Raw genomic sequence first — 27,332 nt, 5'->3', positions numbered from 1 at the left:
TAGGATGCATAAAAGAAGAAATGATAGACTAATATATTACTTTTAACCAAAGTAGTATATACAAATTAAATGTCATTATTTTTTAGATTTATTCAAAGTTTGAAATTTGGTAAATAAAAGTATGATTTTGAAATATGTAAAAATAATTTTAATCTAGATAAAATGTAAATGGATTTAAGGCAAAGACAACAAATCTTCCAAAATAGATAGAAAACATTTTCTGGTACATCTATATCCAGGAAAATATATTAGATAACATACATATTTGATAACAATAACAGTATAAGAACTTTTGACTTTTAATTCATCAAGATTTATTCAGTGATGACAAAGTTTTCAGTAAGCCAAACTGGGTTCAAATACAAGTTTAGGAACTATTATCATAAAATTTAGGCCATATATTTAAGCAGGTTATTCCAGCACATACAAGTGGATCCATTTATAAAAAAGTTTTTAATTAGAATTTTCTAGAACTAGAATCCAGAAAGAGGCCCTTGGAATACTACTCCTGCAAACATAAGATGGCCAGTAAAGGCACAAAGTATTACTGAAATCAATTTAAAAAAAATAGGTGCAAGGAGATGAAAATGGAAAGGGTGAACCTATCATTAAATAATATCAATGGCCTGTGTAACTTGTTCTACTTCAAAACCAATCAGTTATAGATATCAAAGGGTCTTTGAAAACTTTGGTTGGAATATGAGCTAAATTCAGTTAGCAAATCCTAGCAAATATGAAAAATCTTAAAAGTATATTTATAATTTTTATTAAGAGATTTTATAGGAAAATTCAATTTCTCATAAATACATATAACGGAAGAACAAAAATCTCAATTATATACTATACATTTATGTAGTAGAAAAAATAAGCTTAATAGGTTTAAAAGATTAGCCATAATAAAATGTCATTGTGTAAATTCACAAACACTGTGTATTCAGGTAAAAATGTACCTTTTACCAGATGTATATAACCCTTTATTTTAAAGCTGCAATAAAGTTATTCAGACAAAAGTGTATCTATTAAAAAATGAATATTTTAATACGTGATTTAAAAAATAGCAACAAATAAAAATGGAATTGAAAATATTCTAGCATAATTAGAAGTTACAGTATCCTCTTCTGAACCAATATTTTAATATTTTAATGTTTTAATTTTTAAATATTACTCCCTGCCCTGCAAAAATGTTGCTGTATATTAGATAATTCTTGCTAGTTACAAATAGTAAGCAAAAACTGATTAATTGAAGTAATATAAAAAGAAAATGTCTTGAAATAAATAAGAAAATCTTGGATAACCATTTGTATAGAGTTCACATAATATGACTTCTAAATATGCCAGTAAATTTGACTCAACTATTTAATAAGTAGTTAATAAACTATTAATAGCCATATTTTAATAACAATTTGATTGACTGTCAAATTTTAAAACAGAATATGAATATCATGCTAATATTAATCATAAAACCAGGTGAGTGCCTCCATGGTATGAATGTGAAATATAGTCAAGTATACCTATCTATTAGTCTATAAAACTACAATTGTGGAATTGTTTGTACCTCAAGAGATATTTTCATAAAATAAACATATTTATTTTCTCCAATGACAAGAGAATAAAAAATATACTAGTTCAGCATCAAAAAAATTTATGTATACAAAAAAGTATTAGCTAAACTGAGTGGGAGGTCCCCAAAACAACTTTCATTTTGCTATTACTGTAGAAAAATAAAGTGTCAAATATGAATAGTACTGGTTGATAAGGAAGTTTAGACACATACAGATATAGCTATATAGATATACACACAGACAAACATATACATGTTATGACAATTGGACCACTTTCTGGATGGCAACCTCCTACAGCAGCTCCATTAAGCTCTTTCTGATTACTAGATAATACACTTCCAGTAGCTAGCAAACTTTTTCTGCAAAGAGTTCAATAGCAAATTCTGTAGACTTTCTGGAATTATTCAACCAGTTACTCTGCTACAATTCTGCTACTGTAGCATGCAAGTAGCTGTAAACAGTGCATAAACAAATGAGTGAGCCTGTAGACAATGTACAAACAATAAAACCATATTTACAGAACAAGCATGGTGCAGGATTTGGACTTTTACACAATGACTTAATGTTGCTTGCAAACCTGCCTTTCTCCATAGCAATGGTTTTTAACTTAGGTAGAATAAGACTTATTTAACATCATTTATATTTAAAAGAACACTAGGAGATATAAGAATATTAATCTACATTTGCTATGTAAGCAAAGATGCAAATCAAGTGATATAACCATGTGAATATATCAATTAAACTCCAATTTGAAATAGATCTCTCATCTCCAGATCCAATTATCATTTATTGGTGGTCCCCAAACAGAAAAATTCCTGAATATAGCCTTAACTAATGAAATCTCAATGAGCCATTTTACTCAATAAACTTCAGTAAATATGCTTTTAATATATAGCTTTAAATTACTTTAGGAGAATATTCATTGGGCAAATAATAACCAAACAAGCCTCTTGAAAATTGTTTGGCTCATATAAAATCTTGTATTCCTTTTCTACATATTTATAACCCATTTCTGTTAAGAAAAAGTCCACAAAGAAAAACATTCTTAAGAGGAAGATCTCCTATGATACAGAAATCCATCTTAGAGAATTCTTCACTAGCAAGTGCATTTTTCTATGCTGGTCCTTTGCTCTACCTATGGAAAATAGTACAGAAATAGTATTTTGGTTTCATTCAGTTTTTTTTTTCCTCACTGGAATGAAAAACAACTTAAAGGAATCAATGCAAATAGAAGGGCTGTTTACTCATTGAGAAATGGACCACATAATTACTAAACTTTCTTTCAATTATTATCCTATGCCTACTCTATAAAAGGAAAATAAGTGATGAAGTGGAAGATTTTTGTTCTCTTTGTCACAGTACAAATTTGCATATCCTGCAATAAAAAATAATTACTTGACCACAGAACACTTACTAAATTTCCTCCCCACCTTTTATCTGTTAATTTCTTTCTGAAGTAGTCTCAGAATTTTCTAAGACATTTGGGGAAATGATGGTTATAGCTTTAGAAGGCAAATTTATTTAGGCATCTCTAAGGTTCATGTTCTTCTGTGTGATAAACAATGCTTAAGACATCTTAGTGGTTTGATTCAGTTTTGAAATCTGAGTATACTTTAAAATTAGTCATTCTATGTTTGAAAGCAAATAAAATATTAAATCACTTTCAAATTGTATTAAATGTGATTAAGAAGGTACTGTGACAATCAGATTTCTTGGACAAATACCTTTACAACAGAAGTTTGTATATTTGTGTCTATCCAAGTAATAATCTGTTAATGTATTAAGGTAATATTCATGTTATCTAAAAATCTTATAAGTATAAATTATTATCTAAGTAAACTAAGAAAATATTTTCCTGTTTCATAAATACCAAAAACAGCTCTGCATTTTTTCTATATATACAAATCCTCTTGAATTCCATTAGTTTTATTATTTCTACAAGATAAACTGCATTTTATCAAAACTTATATTATTGGCTTTATTATAATGCATTTGAATTATTCATGGCCTTTTTTCTACTTTAAAAAATTTAAGCCACAGAACAAAAAGGTGCTAAATCTGAATGTTCTAGAATTTATAAATATCTCAAATTACTTGTTTTTCTCAAACTTAAAGCTCTTTATCCATTTTCAGGAACATGCTCATCCTAATTTAATGTGTTCCTTAAAATCATAACCTATATTCTGAAAGTTATTTATTTTGATACAAGCCATTTAAGAGGATTACTTTGTGTCTTGGACCATAACTCAACGGTAGAATGCTTGGGTTTAATCCCCAGCACCACCCCCCCCAACACACACACACAGGTTTACTTGTTCTTAAATCAATAAACTAAGTCTATGGTTATTTTGAACTTAAAAAAATATTTAATATATCCAGAAAGTTAAAGTCATATTGATGCAAAAAAAAGTTAACATATACATGGACTTCTAATTCAAAGACCTAGCTGAACATGTCCAAATTAGGTAGCATCAAGCCAGTAAATGTGTAAGAGTCAGCATTTGCATGTACAATACAAAGATCATGAGCACACCTTCTGTGATTTCTATAGTACACTGAAAACAGTAATAGTTTTGATTTTGCTCTTCCAGACACACACACACACACACACACACACACACACACACACACACACACTGCTCTTGTGGTCCCAGAGTAACTTCATCCCCTAAACTACTTTGAACAAAGTACACAGGTTTGGCAGTGCTATGATTCACGATGAAGTTGAATACTGTAATACACAGGACTGCTAATTCAGTCATCTTATGAAATTTAAACAAATACTCTCATCTTGGAATTTTAAGAGGGGAAACTATTAAGCCCAGTACAAAAACTCAAGAAAGAACCTCAAATTTTGTGAAAAATAAAAATTTAGAAACCCATCATTAGAGACTAGTGGAATTCCAAGACTTTCTTATTTAAATTCAGAAACTGCACCGGGTACTATTCCAAATTCCACTAATTTAATGGTTTTCTTCCATCATTAATTACATATTTGTCCTCAAGTTAAAATAAAAAGTACTTCCTTTAACTAAAATAAAAACTCTAAGTGCTAATCAGTTTTCTGAGGACCTCTGATGCAAATAATCACATCTGTAACTCTTTTGTTTGATTATTATGTCTTACAAACCAAGATCTATCTTGACATGATTTGAATATAGAAAACAAATTTATATTGTTCAAATTTGTAATAAAATAACATCAAGAACTTACGAAATAATCATTAAACATTTGTATTTTATAACTGAATTTATTCTAAATCATATCCTTTTTAAAGTGCATAAATATACTCTGAATACTAAATAAAAATATTACTTGAGACTTTATTCTAATTGAAGCTCAACAAGTATATTACTTACATAGAAGAGACATATTTCAAAGCTAACTATTCCCCACCAAACCACTGAAGGAAAAAAAATACTTTTGATAGTTATCCTAAAGAATTCCATTTTACAAACATTTTTCCTAATAAAAGTGAAAAGAAGAGAGATACAAATAACACATATTAAATGATCAAAGCTAAAAGAGTCAAATTATGTACTTTCCAAATGCTACATTGATCATTTAGATATGAACCAAAAAAATGCAATGAAGAAAAGGTATAATCAGTGTAGGCAGCTATTTGCATACAATTACAAAACAGAAAGCATGATTGTATTAAATTTTAAGGTTCAGTGGAACAGACTTTAAAAGTAATAATGATTTCATTCAATAGTCAGAGAAATAAGTATGGAAATTATTAAATTAAAATGACTCATGAGAAAGAGTATGTAATATTTTATATCATATTTTTATTTTAAAAGGTAGTGCAATTCAGGAAGAAAAAATGGCTTGATTTTATCGAATGTTTAAGTATATGTTCAAGATATATTAACTGTAAAAATTTTTTTTCAGAATGGTTACAGCTGTTAAAAAAGTAAAACCCATTTATGTAAAAAATTTTCAAAGTCTCTGCTGTACAACAGCACTGTTACTTAAAGATACAACACATTTGTATGTATATTAAAAGGATTTAAAGGGATCATATTTTAGAGCCTGAAATTCCACTTTCCACTATTTTCCCCAAAGAAATAAGTCAATGTGCAAAGATGTAAATGCATTTATCCCACCATTATTGGGTAATTGTGAAATCCTGGGAAAAAACATCCTAATTGTGCAAGGATAGGTGATTAGATATCTGCATTATGATACTTCTGCAGAATATTATGCATTCATGAAAAATGCTAGGGTGGTGTATTAGTAATTAATAATCTATAAATATAGACAAAATTAAAGATATTGTAACTTATAAGTATAAAAAATTAAGTGGAAAATGTGGAACTATAGTTTATAAACCATAACTGTAAAACTATACATATTCATGAAATACATGCCCATGACCTAGACAAAAGAGAAAGGGAGTAAAAACATTTGAAGGTTTACATATTGAAATGTTAGCAGCTATCACTATACATTTGAAGTAAGTATAAGTGCTATTTGGTTTCTATTTGTTAAACAAAATTTATGCAAAGAAGTTCATATTATCTCCACCGCTTCCCCCCCCCCCCCCCGCCTTTTGTACCTTTTGTACCAGGGAATGAACCTAGGGATGCTTAACCACTGAAACACATCCGCAGCCCTATTTATTTTTTATTTTGAGACAGGTTCTCACCATGTTAGCTAGGGCCTTGCTAGGTTACTGAGGCTGGCTTGAACTTTTAATCCTCATGCCTCAGATTCCTAAATCACTGGAATTACAGGCATATGCCACTATACCTGGCTCATCTCATCCATTTTGAAAATGATGTTTGCATTATGATCTGATAAAAATGTTTTGAAAGTCAAAGTAAAAGGCTTTTTAAAATACAGATGTGCTATTATTCATTACTCAGCTTAATAGAATGACATAATTTTGTTAAAGGAAGCATTTAGATATATTAATTGAAAGTATACATAACAAAAAATACTTCCAACTGAACAAAATAGACTTTTCCAACTTATGAATATCAATACAAAAATTAATCTTGTATGTTTTTAAAGTTTCCACATTAGTATTTTCAAATATAGGGTGAGAAATTATGTAACAATATTTTTTAAAGGTATTCGAAAATCATCTGTCCACAATCACTTGCCTATAATGAATTTTCAGATATTCTTTTTTGCTGGTGCTGGGGATTGATCCCAGGGCTTTGTGCATGCGAGGCAAGCACTCTACCAACTGAGCTATATCCCAAAGCCTCAGAAATTGTTATATTGAAACTTCACATATCATATACTAGAACATCATTTAAATGAGTACCACTTTTTGCTAGATCAATCAATAACTAAACGTAGATATAAGGAATAATAAAAACTGAAACACATTAAATTGAGAAAAGCACGAAATAAATAGTTCATAAGACTTACACATTACGTGCCAAATTACTTCAGTATTAGTACCAGGGCAAGCAGAGGTATTTAATTATGAATAGCAAGAAAAACATAATCTTAACTGTGCAGCTAACATAAGTTTTGAGAAAAACTTATTTGCAAATTAATCAATTTTTAGAAATTTTCTATTGAGATCACTAGGAACTGACACATTTCAAATGAAAGCATATCATTTTGATTGTTTATAATGTGTTTGCTTATGAAATAATCTTTACTTTGCCTCCAAGAATTCAAGAAATTTGAAATTCATAAGTGACAAATGGAATTAGATGAAAAATAAGTGCTCTAGAAATTAACAAAATTGTTATACTATTTGAGGCTCATGGTTATGATCTCTGGTCTTTTCAATTTGGTTCTAAACCTTAACAATCTATTTTAGATATTAAGTTACTTGTTAATTCATGTACTTGTATGATGTTTATCTTTTAATTCCTACCATATTCATTAAATAATACTTCAAGGGAGATGCTACAGACAAGTTTCATATTCCTTATAGTCAAAAAGAAACACACTTGAACTACTTTGGGACATAAGTATAACCTAGAAAACAGTGTAATATTGAAATCTAAATGCATTGAACAGACTAAACAAAATTGAATCATTTAGAAGATTAGATTTTAGCACCAGTTTAGATTTCAACATTAAAAATCAGCATACATTTGACCCATGGGAGAAAATCAGGGTTTGTACTTGGAATGTGCAGTGGACATAATGAAGATAATCACCAAAGAATTGATGGGGTTTGCAACTACCCAGGTTCTGATTAATGGGTATATTTATAATACGTACCATTAAATAAAATCTTAAAAACAGCACTGCTTTAAAACGTAAGAGAGAAGATTTGGATTGGAATCTTAACTTAATAAATCTTACACTATCTTTCTAGACATTAAATTCCTTATCTGTAAAATGAATAGGTTTGAACCAGATACACTTTATGATTACCCATGCTGTAAAACTCTCTGGTTGGTTGATTTTGAAGTTAAGTGATACCTGGCATTTGTTGTGTTATATTACCATTCCAATTTCATTAATTGAGGTAAAGTGATCTAGAAATTCATAATGTGTTTGCCTTGGGATTGCATTCATTAAAATTCTCTTAATAAAATGTGCTGTGTGTGTGTGTTGTGTGCGTGTGTTATGTGTGCGTTCGTGTGTGTGTATGCCAATGTATTCCTTCATTCAAAATGGAATGAAGGCAGAAATTATGTAAGGAGACAAGGAGAGAAGGAAGAAGAAATAGAGAAAGTGTGAGCCAGAGCCTGGAAGACATAGAGACACAAATACAGATTATATTGAATAAAGTTCATTAAAGCAGGAACTTTAAAAGTTGATTAAAGCAATATTGTAGACAGTTGTATTAGGTTAAAATACAACTGTTTTACTATATACATTTTTTGTTGTGATGCACAGTGACATATTTTGGAGCAAAAACTACTAAGTTTCTAATAACTATTTTAGCTTGTTAGTCACAATTCCTGTGTCTTTGACATAACAAAATGTATTTTAGAATGTAAACTAAATTTTAAAATGAAAGTTCTTCAAAGAAGGAATACAAAGTCATTAATAAAATTGCTTCTAAGAAAAAGATTAAATTTTTTTTGGTGAAAGATGCAAAAGAAAAAAATTGTAAAAAGATACAAATGAGTCAGATTCATTTGGTTAAAAAACTATACACCATTTGTTATATGCTTTAGAATATTGTAACTTTCAGTGATGATTAAATATCTACATTAAGGGAGTTATAATTCACAAAGTAGCAAAAATTATTACCCTGTGCAAGTGCTACCCGCATCTTGTCATGTTTTGATATGAATTAACAATGATACATTATTTGTCATCTGGGTCCAAATTAACATAATCATAAGATATATTTCAATTACATTCATTATTATACATATTACAAGACTATGTAGAAGGCTTGAAAAGAGCATAATAGACATTTAAATGCATTTTTATTTTTACATTTTCATTTAGAAGTAGAATCAAAATATACTTAGAATTGACAATGTTAATTTAAAAATTATGTAAAACTGAAAATATCCACATCATGTACAAAATGAGATAAGACCTATGATGAAAGGGGACTCATATGATTTTAATTATGTATACTGGAATTTAAAAAGTTGAGAATATTTCCTGTATTACAACAAAATACATATGCAAATACCCATGTGACATTAATGTTGTGATTTCCTACATCCCAATATTCTTTTAGCCTTATTATTGGTACTGTACTTTTAAAAACATTGTCAGAATATGCCTGTAACTTCATGATAGAGCTTTTGCCTAGCATGTGTTAGGCCCTGGATTAAATTCCCAGCACCATAAAGAGAATAAAAAAGACTGTCATGGTTCCAAACACATGGCAAGATTTTGGAATTTTTAATTAGTCAACTATTTTGCTGAGAAAAAAAATGTGTTCATTTAAAGTTTTTTTCCATATCAAGAATCTAACAAACTCCCAAATATTAGTAGCCTTGTATTAAAAATGAAATGGTAATAGTGATAACCAAAATGCTTAACCTAAGTTATGTAACTAATACAGAGGAAAACCCATACAATAGAATTCTCCCCCAAATTACTTCTTATGATATTGGATAATATTCATGTTGACTACTTCTACACTTTTTATTTCAATATTTTTAAGATTCCTATGAGACCTTACAGGTCAAATAAATTTAAATTAAATTCGATATGGTATTAAATTTGTAAGTTAATAATGAAAATAATATCGTAAACAGCATATGTCAAATAAGATTATAAAACTGACTGGGAAATTAAACTTGTGAAAACTTTTAGAGAAAAATTAAAATTTTAATAGTTAAATTAAGAAAAATCACTAAAATAATTTAAATTATGAATTCCAATTACAAATGCAAGTTTACAATGCAAGAATAAGAAAGAATTTGTAATAATGATTTCCTCTTTTTTTCCAGAGTTATCATCCTAGCAAAGGATTATACATTTGGGTTATGAATTGTAATAAAAAGAAGCTTGTGTAGCAATATTATAATTGAAAGGAAAGAAGCATATTTTAATTTTAATTGTATCATTTTATCTATGTTGACTAAATATTTTATAATGTGACATTTAATTTTTTAATCAAATTAGGATCACCATTAAGTTGGAATAATTATTTACAATAAAAAAGGAAATATTTATGTATGGATTTGAAATAGTACTCTTGCTCAGACAATAAATTGTGTTTTCCCCAAAGATTTTGCTGATGATTGTAGTTGGTTTAAGGGTAAAAGAATAACTAACTATACAAAGAAACAAATTTCATGTAGTATTGTTATACTACAATTCAAATGTATTTATCCTAAATGTTTCACCAATAAGGAAATATATTAAAATGTTGCTTCTCAAAATTCAAAATTAAGATGAATAAAAATCGAATGAGATTACTCTTAGAGGAAGAAATATGAAGATTAGATAAAGAGGAATCAAGAGAGAATAGACTAAGCTAGAGAAACTGGAGTGAATTTTAACCTTTCAGAAGTCCCCATGTCAATACTAGTTACATTAAAGATCCTTCATAAAGCTTGGCAGTAGATACAAGTTGACTTCCACTGACATTAAATCTCCCATTCTCTATTCCTCTCTTCTTGCTCTCATCCTTCCAGTATTTTGCTCTTCATACTGCCCTTTGCATAATGTGCCCCTTCTCTGCTTGGACTTCCTGCTTTTAACATTTCTACACCCTTCACTGTATCACAGGTAAGGCCCTATTTCATAAGATTAAGGATGGGTTCTGGCACAGAGCCAGAATGTTTCAGTTTAAATGTCAGCTTCAAATGTTTCAGACAAGTTATTAAAGAGATCTTGTATGTCTTTGTAGCTGTTATACCCTCAGTATCTAGAAGGAAGCCTGGTACATCAATGTTTTGTGGATATTTGTTGAACAAAGGAAGTTTTAGTAAGTGAACTCTAAATTGACCAGAATAAGAATTATAGGAATCACCTCTCCTTTATGTAAGCTAATTATGTTGCATCATAGTTTAATATGCCATAAACATAACTAAGGAATGATTTTAGTATAGAATAGTCATATTTGCTGGATATGTGAATATTTTATGGAAGATTTTAATAGTCTCTGTCTTGAATTTTTATTTCAATCAATATATAAAGACATATATTTACATTATTAGCACACTAATCTAGAATTGATTAGAGCAAAAATGTATATTTTTGTATTAGAAAATATTGAAGAAGAGGAATTTGAATAGTTTGAAGAATTCATGATTGTACTAATAATATTAGCCACCTACTACACACATTAGGAAAAATTTCTCTAACCTTTAACTTAATTCTGTATGAGAAAAATCATAGCTCACAGCCTTTTGCTTATTTTCCGTTTTTGGAATTTATTTGCTTGTTCTTGTAATGGAAAGGTTTTCATTTTGGCTGGTCATTAATTTTATTTTCTATAGATTATAAGATATATATCCTCTTTTAGTAATAAGGAAAAGGAGATGTGGAGAAATTAAGAGACTTTCCAAAGATAATGTAGGTCTTAAGATCTTCATCCTTTACTGCTATACTGACATGTCTTTAGATAGATCAACTGGTAATAAAACATTTTTTACTGTTCTTTTTTTTTTAAAAAAATATGATTCTATTTTGCTTTTAAATATGTTTAGAATTAGGTAGTTTGTCTTGGTTTTGGTACTACAGATGAACAACTAATGTGGTCAATTTGTACTCTAATGCTGAGTTCTATTAAAAAATTTCTATTTTAAAATAATCCTAGAAATGGCTATTAGCCAAACTCCACACTAGTTGACTGTTTAGAGATTACTGATGTATTAAATGTTAAGATTCAAAATCGTATTGCAAAACATAGTTTTGCTAGTAACAAACATAAATCATAAGTAAAGAGTAAATATATTTGCCTGAAAAATTTATCTTTTGGCATAATTTTAGTTCAGTGGTTAAAACAAAATAACTGCCATTCTTTGATTATCTTCTGTGGACAAAATTCTGTAACAAGTTCTTTAAACATAATACTTTCAGTGTTTTCACATTGCAAAAGATATAGTTGAGTGTTTCTAATTTTACACCAAAATTTCTTAATTTAAATGGCTGCATATTTATATAATTTATGTAGCTGTTTCATTAAATAACATACCTTTTATTGTTGTAAATAATACTTTAGTGAGCATTTTGTACATATGTTTTTATTTTGAATCTTTATTTCCACTGGATCAAAAGTCTTTAAATATTTTTAAGTCATTTGATTTATATGGCAAATTGATTTATAGCAAGATTATACTAAATTTTACTATCACTCTGTCACACCTTGGTTTTTAAAATCAATGAAATATCACATCTCATTTAAAATAATATTCATTCATTTGGTTATCATTGAAATAAAGTTTTTTTCAGGTAATTACTTTCAACTGCATTTTTTGATTAAGGAAAATGTGTATAGAGATTCTTCATCAACTTTTCTATTAGAGTTTGATGGAATATATAATTTATTTATAAAATGTGTTTCCCAACTCCTTGTGTGTTAACTGATTTGTTATGATCATTTTGCTATTCTCAATTTGATACCTGTCACCTTGTAGACAGTATCTCTCTAGCTTTAAATTTCCTGCATTGCAGATGATGAAAAAGCATTCAACAAAATACAACACCCCTTCACGTTTAAAACACTAGAAAAATTAGGGATAACAGGAACATATCTCAACATTGTAAAAGCTATCCAAGCTAAGCCCCAGGCAAACATCATTCTAAATGGAGAAAAATTTAATACATTCCCTCTAAAAACTGGAACAATACAGGGATGCCCTCTTTCATCACTTCTAGTTAACATAGTTCTTGAAACACTGGCCAGAACAAGTAGACAGATGAAAGAAATTAAACAGATACAAATAGAAAAAAAAAAAAAACCTCAAATTATCACTATCCGCCAAGGATATGATTCTATTCTTAGAAGATCCAAAAAATTCTACCAGAAAAATTCTAGAATAAATGAATTCAGAAAAGTAGCAGGTATAAAAACAACACCCATAAATTAAAGACATTTCTGTACATTAGTGATAAATCCTCTGAAAGAGAAACTAGGAAAACTACCCTATTTACAATAGCCTCAAAAAAAAAAAAAAAAACCTTGGGAATCAACATAACAGAAGAAGAGAAATATCTCCACAGTGAAAATTACAGGACACTAAAGAAAGAAATGAAAGAAGATCTTAGAAGATGGAAAGATCTCCCCTGTTATTGAATAGGCAGAATTAATATTGTCAAATGACCACACTACCAAAAGCACTAATGCAATTCCAATCAAAATCCCAATGACATTCCTCATAGAAATAGAAAAAGGAGTAATGAAATTCATCTGGAAAAATAAGAGACCTAGAATAGCTAAAGAAATCCTTAGCAAGAAGAGTGAAACATGATGGTGGCATCACTAAACAAGACCTTAAACTATACTCCAGAACTATAGTAACAAATCAGCATGGAATTGGCACCAAAATAGACTTGTAGACCAATGGTACAGAATAGAGGAAACAGAGACAAACTCACATAACTACAGTTATCTTATTTAAGACAAAGGCAGCAAAATCGTACATTGGAGAAAGGATAATCTCTTCAACAAATAGTGCTGGGAAAAAATGGAAATCCATATGCAACAACATGAAATTAAGCCCCTACCTCTCACCATGCACAAAACTCAACTCCAAATAAATCAAGGGCCTAGGAATTAAATTAAACCAGAGACCCTGTGCCTAATAGAAGAAAAAGTAGGTCCAAATCTCCATCATGTTGTATTAGGACCCAACTTCCTTAATAAGAAATAAAATTGAGACTCAATAAATGGGATGGATTCAAACTAAAAAGCTTCTCAATAAAAGAAACAATCAGTGAGGTAAATAGAGCCTACAGAATGGGAGAAATTTTTTACCACACCCACATCAGATAGAGCACTAATCTCTAGGATATATAAAGAACTCAAAAATCTTAACACCGAAAAAACAAATAAACCAATCAATAAATGGGCCAAGGGAATGAACAGACACTTCTCAGAAGATGATATACCATCAATCAACAAAAATATGAAAAAATGTTCAACATCTCTAGCAATTAGAAAAATAGAAATCAAAACCACTCTAAGATTCCATCTCGGGCTGGGGATGTGGCTCAAGCGGTAGTGCGATCGCCTGGTATGCGTGGGGCACTGGGTTCAATCCTCAGCACCACATAAAAATAAAATAAAGATGTTGTGGCCACCTAAAACTAAAAAAAATATATTAAAAAAATTCTCTCTCTCTCTCTCTCTCTCTCTCTCTCTCTCTCTCTCTCAAAAAAATAAAAAAAGATTTCATCTCACTCCAGTCAGAATGGCAGCTATTAAGAATACAAACAATAGTACGTGTTGGTGAAGATGTGGGGAGAAAGGCACATACATTGCTGGTGGGACTGCAAAATTGGTGCAACCACTATGGAAAGCAGTGTGGAAATGCCTGGAAAACTTGGAATGGAACCACCATTTAATCCAGCTATCCCACTCCTTGGTCTATACCCAAAGGACTTAAAAATACTAAAGGGACACAGCCACATCAATGTTTATAGCAGCACAATTCACAATAGCTAAACTGTGTAAGCAAACCAGATGCCCTTGAGTAGCTGATTGGATAAAGAAAATGTGATATATACACAAAATGGAACATTACTCAGGGGAATAAAATCATGGCATTTGCAGGTAAATGGATGTAGTTGGAGAATATTATGCTAAGTGAAGTCGGCCAATCCATAAAAACCAAATGCTGAATGTTTTCTCTGATATGAGGACACTGATCCATATGGGAATGTGGAGGGCATGGGAGGAATGGAGAAACTTTAGATAGAAAAAATTTTTCCTTCATTGCAATTTTTAGGAGGGCTTTTGTTTTTTTTCAGAGAAAGGATCTTTTATGCTTTCATTAAAACATAATAAACTTGAGCTGGGGATATAACTAAGTAGTAGAGCATCTGCTTAGAATTCAAGAGGCCCTGAGTTCACTCCCTAGCACCACACACACACACACACACACACACACACACACACACACACAAACAAATTTAAAAACTTCCAACATAATAAACTCTTTAATATAGTGGTAGTTGATTAAGGTTCCTAAGAAGTATTCAGCAACCAGCACAAAGTCACATCCCTAGTGAGTGGCAGAACCTGGATTAGAAGTAAGGCACACCTATCTGACTTCAATGCGCTGGCTCTTTCCACACAACTGTAGTGCCTCATTCCTTATGCACAGGTTTGTTTGTATGACAGTTATCTCCTGATAGTATATTTGTAACGGATATAATGAAAAGAATTAGATAATAGAAAGAATAACTACACAACAAAATGCATGAAATTCAACAGCCTATTCAAAATAATTCTTTTAATGTATTTTCTCTAAAAAACAATAGTTTCACTTATATAGTACTTACTATGTGCTAAACACAACTTAAGTGTTTTGCTTAATATATATATGCTAATTTAATGTTTGCAATAATCTTTTGAGGTGTTCTTATTATTATCCCCTTTTAAAGAAGGGGAATCTGAAATGATAGTAACACTCTCCAGATCACAAAGTAAGAAAGCGATGGACTGATTAGGCAGTAGAGTTCCAAAGTTATGCTTTTACACTTCTTCTCAGAGCAACATTTCTTACAGGAACAAATATTTCACCAATTAGCTGAAAATTTTCGGACAGAAAGTTAAGATGGACAGCATACATAAGTAAAACTGAATGCTATAGTAGTAAAAATTGGTGAATAATATGTTGAAAATTTAGTAGTAACATCTTAAATTCATGATTTATCATCCAACAGAGGTGGACTTTTATGTCCACAAAGAACTAAAAAATAATGTTTCCAAAACCTGCATTTAAATGAGTTATTTATCCTGTAAGTAACTATTGAATTCTGTTTGGGTATTTCTACTCTTTCAAGTTTCTAGATTTTCTAAAGTATACCATTTGAATATTTATAGGATTTAGTGAATTGAAATTGACCACTATATTTTATCTCTAAGAGCTGTCATATAAGATGTGATATTTACATATATGTATGCACATATATTTTTCATGTGTAATAAAATATTTAATCTTAAACTTATATAATAGAGTTGACACTTTATGCTTCCTTATAAACAGAGTGATGTGTATTTTCTACTAAGATTTCAGAGTACTAGGGTTATGGTTTTCATGACTGAGAAAATCTTGAATATCACTGTCTTAGACTTTCATCAAGAAAATGGAATTCATTCAAAATAGGATGTAATCAGTGCACAGAGAATATCAATAAAATGCGCAGATTATGTAATAAGATTGATAAATTAATAATTGAAAGATTAGAAAAGTTCAAAAACAGTTGGAATGTGAATTTGTATGTGTACATACATGCACATATAAAAGTACACAGCATTTGAAACATGTCATATGGGCTAAGAAAATCTGACAAGGACTGCAGTAAAAGTTTTAAGTGATACATGCTATAATCTGAATGTTTATGCCCCCACCAAATTCATACATTGATGTCCTAACCCTCAAGGTGAAGGCATTAGGAAGTTGGGCCTTTGAGAGATTATTAGGTTATAAGGATTTTGAGAGACCTCTTGCCCTTTCAGCATTGTGAAGAAACAGGAAAAAGATGCCAGTCCATCAAGTCCTATCCAGAAACTGAATCTGAAAGTGCCTGAATCTTCAACTTCCTCATCTCTATAAGTATTAAAACTAAATTTTTGTATATAAGCCATCCAGTCTATGACACTTGGTTATAGGTGTCCAAACAAACTAAGACAATACAAATTAATGGAAACACTGAGTAATCCGTGAAATAAAATAAAATCAAACAAACCAACCAAAAAAAGGGACTGTATTTGTGTGAACTTTGTAATTTTTTCTTAGCCTAATAGGAAGTGTTATTAGGTTCTATAACAATTATTCTCAATTGTTATTTTATTAGTGTTTGAAATCTATTCAACTTGGATCATTCAGCCTTTTAAATTAACATTAGTATCAGGGAAACCAATGGGTAGACTTGCATAGTAATTTTTTTACATGTTTTCTAAAACTCTTGAGGTACCACAGAATCAATTATAATAATTAATTAACATAATAATATAAAAATAAATATTATAGTACAATGATTTACCTGAGATGAGAAATGTTAAAAAATATTTTGATTTTGAGATTTTTTTAATGAATAAAATGGACATCTTACACAAGCACTAAGATTTTCAGACATTTAAGTCTAAAAATAATTCTGACAATTTTGATAGTTAAAACAGGTTTAGAGGTTGTAGATCATATTTTTTTAAAGTTTCATCTGTATTGTTAACTGTGTTTAAAATGACCTCTAAGACTATTTTTAAAAATTAGATATAAAATTTCATAAAAGAAAAATGTAGTATAGGGGAATAAAGTACATTACTCCTTATTTAAAAGAAACTTGATTATGATTTCCAAGTACTAAATCGGTATTTTTTTGATTTGTTTTGTTTGCTGCTTCAAAATATGTGATCAACTTCATTCCTCCATTTATTCTATAGAATTGCATTGCAGTGTGAGTGTACTTGTACATATTATCACAATAGCAGGTATTATAATTGTGGCTTAAAACATAAAACAAACACTTAAAACATAAAACAAACACTCGACCTAATATGTTAGGGACATGATTAGATTTATGAAATTATTTTTCAATCATATTGTGGGTGTAATTATTAAAGGTGGTATTGATAAAGAAAAATAACTTACATATTCATTAGAGATGAGGTCATAGGCTAAGAGACCTCATCTCTCTTTTTTTTAGTTAAATACTCTAGTCAGTTTATGAAAAGCCTTCACTTCATTTTTTTAAGTGAAATTCATTCTGAATTGTTTTTAACAAATTTACTGCTTTCTCTTCTCAAAAATCATTTTTTTTCTCTTCACCTCTTATTACCTTCTCTCTGTTAAGCTCTCTTATTTCCTTTGGAGCAGAATGCATTAGTCTTCATTTATGAGCTTAAGTGGAATCCTAAATACAATGCTGGGTAATAACAGACCAAGTCCCCATTTTCAGTATTGGGGTCTGCAATAGAAATTCAGAAAGCTCAGACTTCAGCTTCCCCAGAGCAGGAGAAATAGAGGTGTTAATTAGATGTATAAGTATAACTACACAATTTATATCAAGACAGACTTCAAATTACATTAAATATGAAAAGTAACTTATAACTTAATATTCGAAAACAGTGAAACATTTCTTTTCCTCCATAAAGTTAACCTCTTCATATATCCTAAATACCACTTAATTTTTATAAGGAAAACTGTTTTCATTATTAATCCTCTCCTCTGCAGAATCTTTAAACTCCCTCAACCAAGTGTGTTCCCTCTGTCTTTATTTCTATCATGAAGTGTCCTTTGTAAACTTGTAAGTTGAATATTTAATTTTCTTCCCTTAGCTTAACTTAAATTCCTTGTCTCCTTATATTGCCACTAAATCACACAATTAATTCTTTCCTTTTCCTAGCACTCATTCTTTTCTTAACATTTTATGAACTGTACTGTGAATCCTACCTATCCTGAGATTCTTTCCCTAATACTTTCTGCATTTCTTAGAAACATTCTAAGTCTATAATTCTATTCTTTTAAATGAAATGCTATATATTCTCAGCTTCATCATAGAATGATATTTCACCTCTTACTCTAAATGAAAAGTTGACCTTCAACAAGAATACTAGCTCTCTCAAAAATGCTTTAAGAAAAAGCTGCTCAAAATCCTGTAACATGTGTATGTAAACACAACAAAAGTGGTATCAGCATTCTTTTGGGTCTGCATTGCTGATTCTACATGTTTACATTTCTAATGTCATATAAGATCTACTTCTTTTATGTTCATACCACTTACTCCCTTGATTCTATCATCTATAATCAAGGCAATTCTCTTCATCCATTTTCTATCAATCTTAGGGAGTGACTATAATCTCTGTATTAAAATTCTCACATCAAAGTTTGTTGCTTTATCTTCTCACACTGTAATACAAGTTCCACCACAGAAACCCAATCCCTAAATAAAATGTTCTATCTTTACACCATTTTGAAATGTTCAACCTCTAAGAATTCTGAACATCATTAAATCATGATAACCTAAACTCAAAATCATTCATTTTCATATTCTTGGTAAACACTCTTTCCCATCTTCCATTGTAGTTACTCTTAACTGTATAATTTTTCACACAAGCAGAAACCCTGGCTTACAATCACTATTCTAACTTATTTCTTTTCATTGTTTCCCATCTCCTTTCCCTTCCTTCTTCAATTTGACTTACATCTCTAACAACTTCATTGAAATCAATCATGCAAAGATCATAAATGATTATTTTTATCATTTAACAACTTATTTGTCTTTCTCCAGAATTTGGTTCTGTTGATAGTACTAATTCTTAAATTGCTCTTTTTTATTGATTTTTTTAAAAATAAATGACAGCAGAATGCATTACAATTCTTATTTCACATATACAGCACAATTTTTCATATCTCGGGTTTTATATAAAGTATTTTGACACCAATTCGTGTCTTCATACATGTACTTTGGATAATGATGTTTATCACACTCTTCTTTTAATATTAGTTTTTTAGTTGTATTGACATAATACCTTTATTTCACTTATTTATTTTTATGTGGTGCTGAGGATCGAACCCATGGTCTTACACATGGGAAGCAAGTGCTCTACCGCTGAGCCACAATCCCAGCCCCTTGAATTGATATTTTTTCTTGAATTTTCCACTTTCATGGATATCCTACTGTCTTTAAAATATTCTTTTCAACAGTTTTCTGGATCTTATTCTTTCACACATTCCCTAAGTAAAATTAAATATTGGTGATCTCCGAATTTCAATTCTTGGCTTGCTTCTTATTCTTCATATATTACTGACAATTCCATTTATTTCAATGACATCATTTAAATGAGGAATCTCTGTCTCTAGCTAAGACTTCTCTCCTGAGTTTCGGTTTCCTATATCCAATGAATACAATTATATCTTTATATCTGAATATTCCAATGAACCTTAAACTCAACCCATCTCAAAATGAACTCTATCTTTCCTGAAAACTTGTAAAACCTATGTTACCTATCAAATAGTACCACTATATATCCAAAGATTACAATAACCTAACATTATCTTATTCTTCCTCTTTGGACATCAGTAATGTCCACTGGATGATTGATTTGTAGATTCTACATCTTCAAATAAATTTTCACATACTGACTGCTTCTACTATATAATTTAACAGATCATTACCATCCCTTAACTGATGTATTGCAATGTCTGCATAAACAACTTCTGTTTATATAAATCTAGTCCTTCTTTTACATACCTGCTAAAGTAATCTTTCTGAAAGTAAATATCTTACTTTATTTCCATTGCTTTACATGCTTCAATACCCTACAGAATCTTCATGAATCCTATCCCTGCCTTCTTTTGCCCAGACTTATTTGAAGTATTTGGATATATTGCTTTCTTTGCCTTAATGCTGTCTGTACAACATTTTTTAGTTTTTAATATTCAACTCAATGGTCATGTCTTCTATGAAGTTTTTCTTGAATTAACATCCATTTTTCTTAAGGGGAAATAATCTCATTTTCTCTTATGATTTCACTGTATTCTATACAAGGGGAATTTTTACATTGTACTTATAACTAATTATTGCCTGTATTTGTTGGACACACACCAAAAAAAAAAAAATCCAAAAGGATGGGGAGCTGTTTTGTTCATCCTGTTATTTTACAGGATGAACATCTGGAACAGTACCATATAGCATGTGTTGAATAAATTATCACTAAATGAATAATTGAGTTTCAGCTTAAGTCCATAAATTCTTTCTGTTCATTTTAAATGATTTTATTTGACTTTATAACTTTGAGAATATGTTGTCAGAATCATTCATACTGACACATAAACATAGCATGTTACCCACATCTTTTGATTCCTCAGTGATACTGAAAACTATTTTAGTTTTTTGGTACCCTCCATAGACTAGACCAAACATTGCTGAATTCATAATAGGGATAAAATACTTATTTATGTAAATAGCTGAAAACAAATTTTAATGATAAAATAACCTTAAAAATAAATAATGATTAATTTATTATTAACATAGCTGAGTTTCTTTCATGAACAAATGCATAAATATATATGTGTATATATATATTATATCTGCAATAATCTATCTGGTTATAAAAAATATATATACATACATATTACATAAAAATTACTTGTTTTACTGTTATCCAAATAGGAGCAGCTGTTGTTAAAATTGAGCATATAATAACCTTTAAAAGCCTGCAAAATTTAACATTGTCTGATATTAGAGAAGAATGAAAAATTATGAAATGAGTAAAAAATGGTAAAAATTTTCTATGACAAGTTAGATAAGTGGAAACATAACAAAGAAAAGCAGTAGAAGAGACAGACCTGCATATCTTCTCCTTGGGGAGTCCACTTCTTCTGTGATCACATCATGTAATGGACAGACATAGACAAAGGAGATGGGTGTGAGTGGATGTACTCAAAAGGTAAAAGTGACACTGAAGGAAAGGGTCCCAAATCATTTTGAGAAAGAATCCTGTGCACAGGTTGTAGGGAAGATATAATCAAATACATACCACACACACACAAAAAAAGAATCATGTAAGGATTGATGGCAAATTACTTTAGCTACTATAGATGAGCAGAATCAGAAAAAATAAAGTTAGTGCATAAATAAAGAGTATCCAAAAGATTACAATTATTTTTGTACTGCCATTCTTGAACACTGATGCTGCAGAAAGATATCATTAGTAAAACCAATATTAGTTGTATGACCACATTTTCAAGCCGTTACTGAGGTCCATTGAAAATCTGTGAAAATTCTTTTAGATATTTAATTATCTGATGAAAAGAATTTAACTGAGTCATCATCAAAAAGAGCAGTCAAAATAGTTCAAAAATAGTTTCAACAGATACCTATGCTTATTAAATTTCCCAAACAAAACAGTGTGCACATGAAAATAAAGTATAGCCATCTGGACAATTTCATTGAATAACTTGAACACAGTAAAATATTATCATAAAATACTATGAACTAATAAATATAATACAAATCATTATGAGAAGAGTTGCTGAAATATATGGCTTTATTTTAGTACTATAAATTCAAATTAACCTTCAATTTAAACAAAGTTTCTTTGGTCAGATTCCCTTTTAATTCCTATGTATTCAGAATATTCTTGCAAAGACCACATTATAGACAACCAAAGTTTCTATGAAAATGTACCCATCCAACTTAAACATCTATTAAAATAGAGCAGAAATTTTGGAATCACTTCTTTCCCCATTGCTAGTGAAGAAGTTCAAAAGGTAATTTATATAGTGATTTGAAAGCAAGAAAAAAAAATTCTGCAACTGAAGAAGACTGAAAAACCTAGCAAGTGAAGAAAAAAAAGAGTCCTTCAAAATATTAGTAACGTTAATATGATTAACTCAAATTAATAATACAATACAAAAAGCAAAACATTTCCTATTTTAATTACCCATTTAGCTCTGAATCTGAGACCACAAAATTCTTAAATACAACAGTCAATTCTGTAATAGTTGTATGATGTTTTCTGAGCAATTTTTGGAAAAATATGTTGGCTTATCAATTTATTGAAATTACAACTCCTGAGAGAATTAGTTCCTATAACAAACTTATCTTTTATTAATAGTGAAAAAGGAAAAAACTTTCTACTTTTAAGATAAAGTAATAAGATGACCCAATATTTCTTAGGAAAAAAGAGAAGTTCTAGTATAAACTATAGGAAATTGAAACATAAGTGACACATATTGAAGCTAAATGATATTCTTTTATTATTTTATATGCACATTTTTCACCTATTCAAAAATCAGACACTCATCACAATTGTATTCCAAACTGGAAGCTACTAATAGAAAAAACAAAACAAAACAAAAATATACTGAAACATACTCATACACATTAAAATGATATATGCTTTATGTTCTTTTTATTCCCAGTCCACCTATTTTTTAAAGAAGGTGAGACAGAATCATCAATGTTATATTAACAAAGGACAATGTTGATGGGTATCATATCTTGCTTATGGTGTACACACAGAATTTCCCTACCTACACGTTTACCATTCTACTAAAATAGTTTCTTCAGATGTTAAAATGAAATTGGTATGAATTGAATAAAATAATTACTTATATATACTCCATCTCTAAAAATACATTTTAATTTTTTTGCAGAAAACATAAGAAATCCACACATAAAAAAGCTTCTTTCTCTATCAAGTGTTTTTCTGTATCTTGGAGTACTTTATGTATCATTGATGTAATGATTTTCATCTTATAATAAAGATTAAAAATATTAAATTCTTCTCAACTCTTTATTATAATAAGTAAGGGACACATGTAGAGTTCGAGTGACTTACCCAATGTCACAAAACAAGTTCAGTGGTAAAGCCAGATAGAAAAGATGGTTCCTAATTACCCAGTCAATTTTCTATCGACTAGATATTATAGGACCCAATACAATATATGAAATAAAAAGTCAAACAAGTAAGAAATGAACAAAAAAATCCTCTTATGACGTCCCCTGAACTGGACATTTATTGTATAGCATTTAATTAGAAACATTTTTAAAAAGAGGTACATGATACAGCCAGTCAAGTAATCCACCAATTCTTTCATTCTTGTAAGGAATATGGTAACACTTATCTCAGAACCCGTAATAAAAGCAATTTTTAGATAATAATACAAAATTCATATTACTCATAATGGGATGAAAATGAAATACCTTGACCACAAAACATTAATTAAAAGTATCTGTTAAATCATTTTCCCATTGTTTATGTGAATATGATGTATTAATAAACAGATCACAACTAAGCTTGTGAAAAATATCTTTACCAGAAAAAATGCTCATGCGAATCGTAAGATCTCAATACAGAACTACAGTTATAACAAGTGTAACTATTTTGGGGGGCTTTCTTGCCTTCTTTGTGGTTACAGTTTTATTATGTACTGTTTGCAATAAAATAAATCCTCATTTTAAAGGAGAAACTTACAATGGTTTCATTTCCAAAATTGTGTCTTACTAAAATGGTAACAAGCCATACTTATTTTGCCTGTAGTATTATAATGAACAGCAGACTTTAGTGAATCTTAAGAGTTTCCCTTCTACTTTTTCCATCTCTATACCTTTCCTTTGATCCTTACTATGCCACAGTCCAATATTATACTTTTCAGTGCTGTTAGTGACAATTTGAAAAAACTCCTCTTTCTTTTAACTAATAACCATTTACAGCCACCTCTATATCCAGTAAACCAGAGTCTTCATTTAACCATGCAAGACCAGTGAAGAGTGATTAGGATAGTAAAAGTATTCTTTCTCTTAGGTATCCATCACTACCACAAATATGGCTGAATCTTTATTTTAGACTTAGCAAACATAAAGACTTTGTAAAGAGAATGTAGTGTTTGTTTTTTTGTTCATTATATCACATGAAATAAAAGATTTTCTCAAATCACAATGAAAGAAAAAATTTATAGAACAACCAGGCATGGAGGCCAATGTCTGTAATCCTAGTGACTCAGGAGGATAAAACTGGAGGGTTCCAAATTTGAGGTCAGCCTCAGTAACTTGGTGAGACTCTGTCTCAATAAAAAGGACTGGGGATGTAGTTCAGTGGTAAAGAGTTTCTGGGTTACATCCCCAAATCAAAGAAATAAAAATATTTATAAAACACAATGAGTAACTCAGAAGCACTATTTCATTATTTACCTTAAATTTTTTTCAACAAATATTTTAAATTTTAATGTAATAACAAGTTGCAAACTATAAAAAGTAAGGATTGATTTATTTTAAGAGAGAGAGAGAATTTTTTAATATTTATTTTTTAGTTTTCGGTGGACACAATATCTTTATTATTTTTATGTGGTGCTGAGGATTGAACCCAGCACCCCGTGCATGCCAGGCGAGCGAGTTACCGCTTGAGCCACATCCCCAGCCCAGGATTGATTTTTAATAAAGCAAAATGCCATAATGTTCCCATGCATGTTCATATACAAACACTCCTTCTCTCTACAAATATCTACATTTTGTTTTTTTAATTAAAAATCTACCAAAATTTTTATATATAAAATCACTTTCATTAAGCATAAAAAGTATGATAAGGGGAATATAGTGTTAGCTGTTATGTAAAATTTTGTGTGAATCAAAAATTCTTCCCTTGCCAATATAATGGTTTAACTAATACCAATTTTCAAATAAACATATTATATGGAGTTCAAACAGAAATGATAATCTGCAATCAACTTTACTTAAAAAGGCAATACATGGCTGCCTGTTTACTCATGAGTATAGTTTTCACCAAGGGTATGCAATATCTATTTGAAACTTTGTTGCTGTGCTAATGTTCCCACCTATCACCATTTACAACAGGCATACCTTAGTCCTGTTACCAGATTTAATTGTGCTTGAGTTGACATTTATCCTAAAGGAGCAAACATTATGTTTAAATATTCCTAACACAATGACACAGAAGCCTGAAGATTTTAGGTAAGAAACAAAAAACATTTGCACATAACTAAAAGTTATATGAGTATGAGGATAATATGAGGATTTATTAAAGGTAATAGATTTTTAGATTTTTTTTTTGAGATGGGGAAGCTACTTTTCAAAAGAAAGCCTAAATAAACATGCATTTAGGAGGATCTCAGTGATACAAAGATAGAGCAGTTTTAAATTTGTATATCTGCACTAGGTCCTAGAATCAGGCCCCTGTGTATAAAGAGGGAAGCCTATATTTACTTCTTAAGGTATGAGGAACATTTAACTACAAAATTTCAACAGCTGATTTATGTTATAAAACATTTACTTAATTTTTCTTACATCACTTTTCCCATTAAGAATAAACTATACTCATTCTGTAACAATCCAAGAATAATTAAAAAATACCGAATAATGACCAAGAATATAATCCTGATTCATTTTTCCAGACTCGATGGATTAAACTAGCATCAAATTAGAAGACCAGTTTAGAATGATGCTATGGACTGACATAAATTGTTCCTACTTTAAAGAAATCCCAAATATTCAGGAATAAAAGGAAAAAGAAGTATAAGATATGAAAATACTCAAGAAAAAATTTAAGTATAAAATTAACTAACAAAACACTTCACTAAATATGTATTTTCCTTAAAATAAATTTTATAAAACATGATCCAAGTTAAAATTAAGTAATGAGAAATTTCTAACTCTGCTATGATTATTTACTGTTTTTATTGATAGAAATTGCTAATACAACTATTTCTGCATATTGTATCAATTAACACTATGAATATCAAATTATTAACTATCATTACAAATTACATTAAAAATACAATATGGAAACATCCACATAGGAAAAAAACTAGAAATTAATACATTAAATAACACAGTGCTAAAACTAGGAACTTATGCATACATTAAGATGCTATAAAGTAGTAAAATATAACTTGACACTTCAATTATTTTCAATAAATAAAGTATTATATAATCATATCAGACCCCAACAAAGTGTTTCATTGTCCTTTTACCAAAAACAAACAAATAAACAAAAAACCCCACAAACTTATTTTCAGATATGATAAAGCAAATTAAGAGAACTGTCATGGTTTCAGAGTAATTACAATAAAAGTAGGTAAGTCAATTTAAGATTTTCCTAGATATAACATTTGTTACACTTAGAAAACAACAAATCAAGGCTGATAGTCCTCTTATAACTAATAACAAACAATCATCAAACATACTGGAAATCATTTAAAATTAAATTTCCAAGGAGATTCTGACTGTTCCAAGATCAGTCTATCCAAGAGTTTCTCATTTTGGAGAAATTTATAAAATTTTGAGTTTCAAAACATGCATTTAACCTGGAGAACTTCTTGTTTAAGTTAGCTTTCCTAACATTTTATATAATAAGCAAAATATAAGGTTAAATATTTTATGTAGAAATATGTTCTTTTCTCACATACATTTCTACTTATTTTAAACAGATAAACTCATAAGGCAAAAATAGTAAAATTCAATAGTACTGTATTATTAAAGACCATAATATTGTTGTCTGGAATCAGATTGCTCATTTTAAAAATTAACAACACATTATTCTTACTTATGCATCATTGATTTATATTAAAATGTTTTATTAACATTAAAGTCTAAAAGAAATCTAATCCACATTCCACAAGGGGAACAGAGATTGTGAAATTTAAGATTATATGTAGAATTTTTGTGTTTTACGCTCACACCAAAGACATTATTAATATGATGAATTATGTTATATCTCCCAAAGGTCTTCAT

At 29.6% G+C, this 27,332-nt stretch overlaps 1 protein-coding gene across 33 annotated transcripts in view; it reads right to left on the bottom strand.

Moving 5' to 3' along the window:
- Positions 1–27,332, bottom strand: part of RIMS2 (regulating synaptic membrane exocytosis 2) — a gene marked incomplete at both ends in the record, with an annotated part of 602,684 nt that overhangs the window by 139,443 nt on the left and 435,909 nt on the right. For 9 of the 33 annotated variants that reach the window (XM_081266168.1, XM_081266190.1, XM_081266158.1 and 6 more), the window contains one exon: positions 21,428–21,460. The exons of the other annotated variants lie outside the window; for them this stretch is intronic. In XM_081266168.1, coding sequence (XP_081122294.1) covers positions 21,428–21,460 — 33 coding nt within the window. The remainder of the gene's footprint in view (positions 1–21,427; positions 21,461–27,332) is intronic. 33 annotated transcript variants of the gene reach the window in all.

This window comes from Spermophilus citellus (assembly GCF_964194105.1).
Source record: "Spermophilus citellus genome assembly, chromosome: 14".
Taxonomy (NCBI): domain Eukaryota; kingdom Metazoa; phylum Chordata; class Mammalia; order Rodentia; family Sciuridae; genus Spermophilus; species Spermophilus citellus.
Note: the sequence above shows the minus strand (reverse complement) of the source record. Positions and strands in the feature narration are given on the sequence as shown.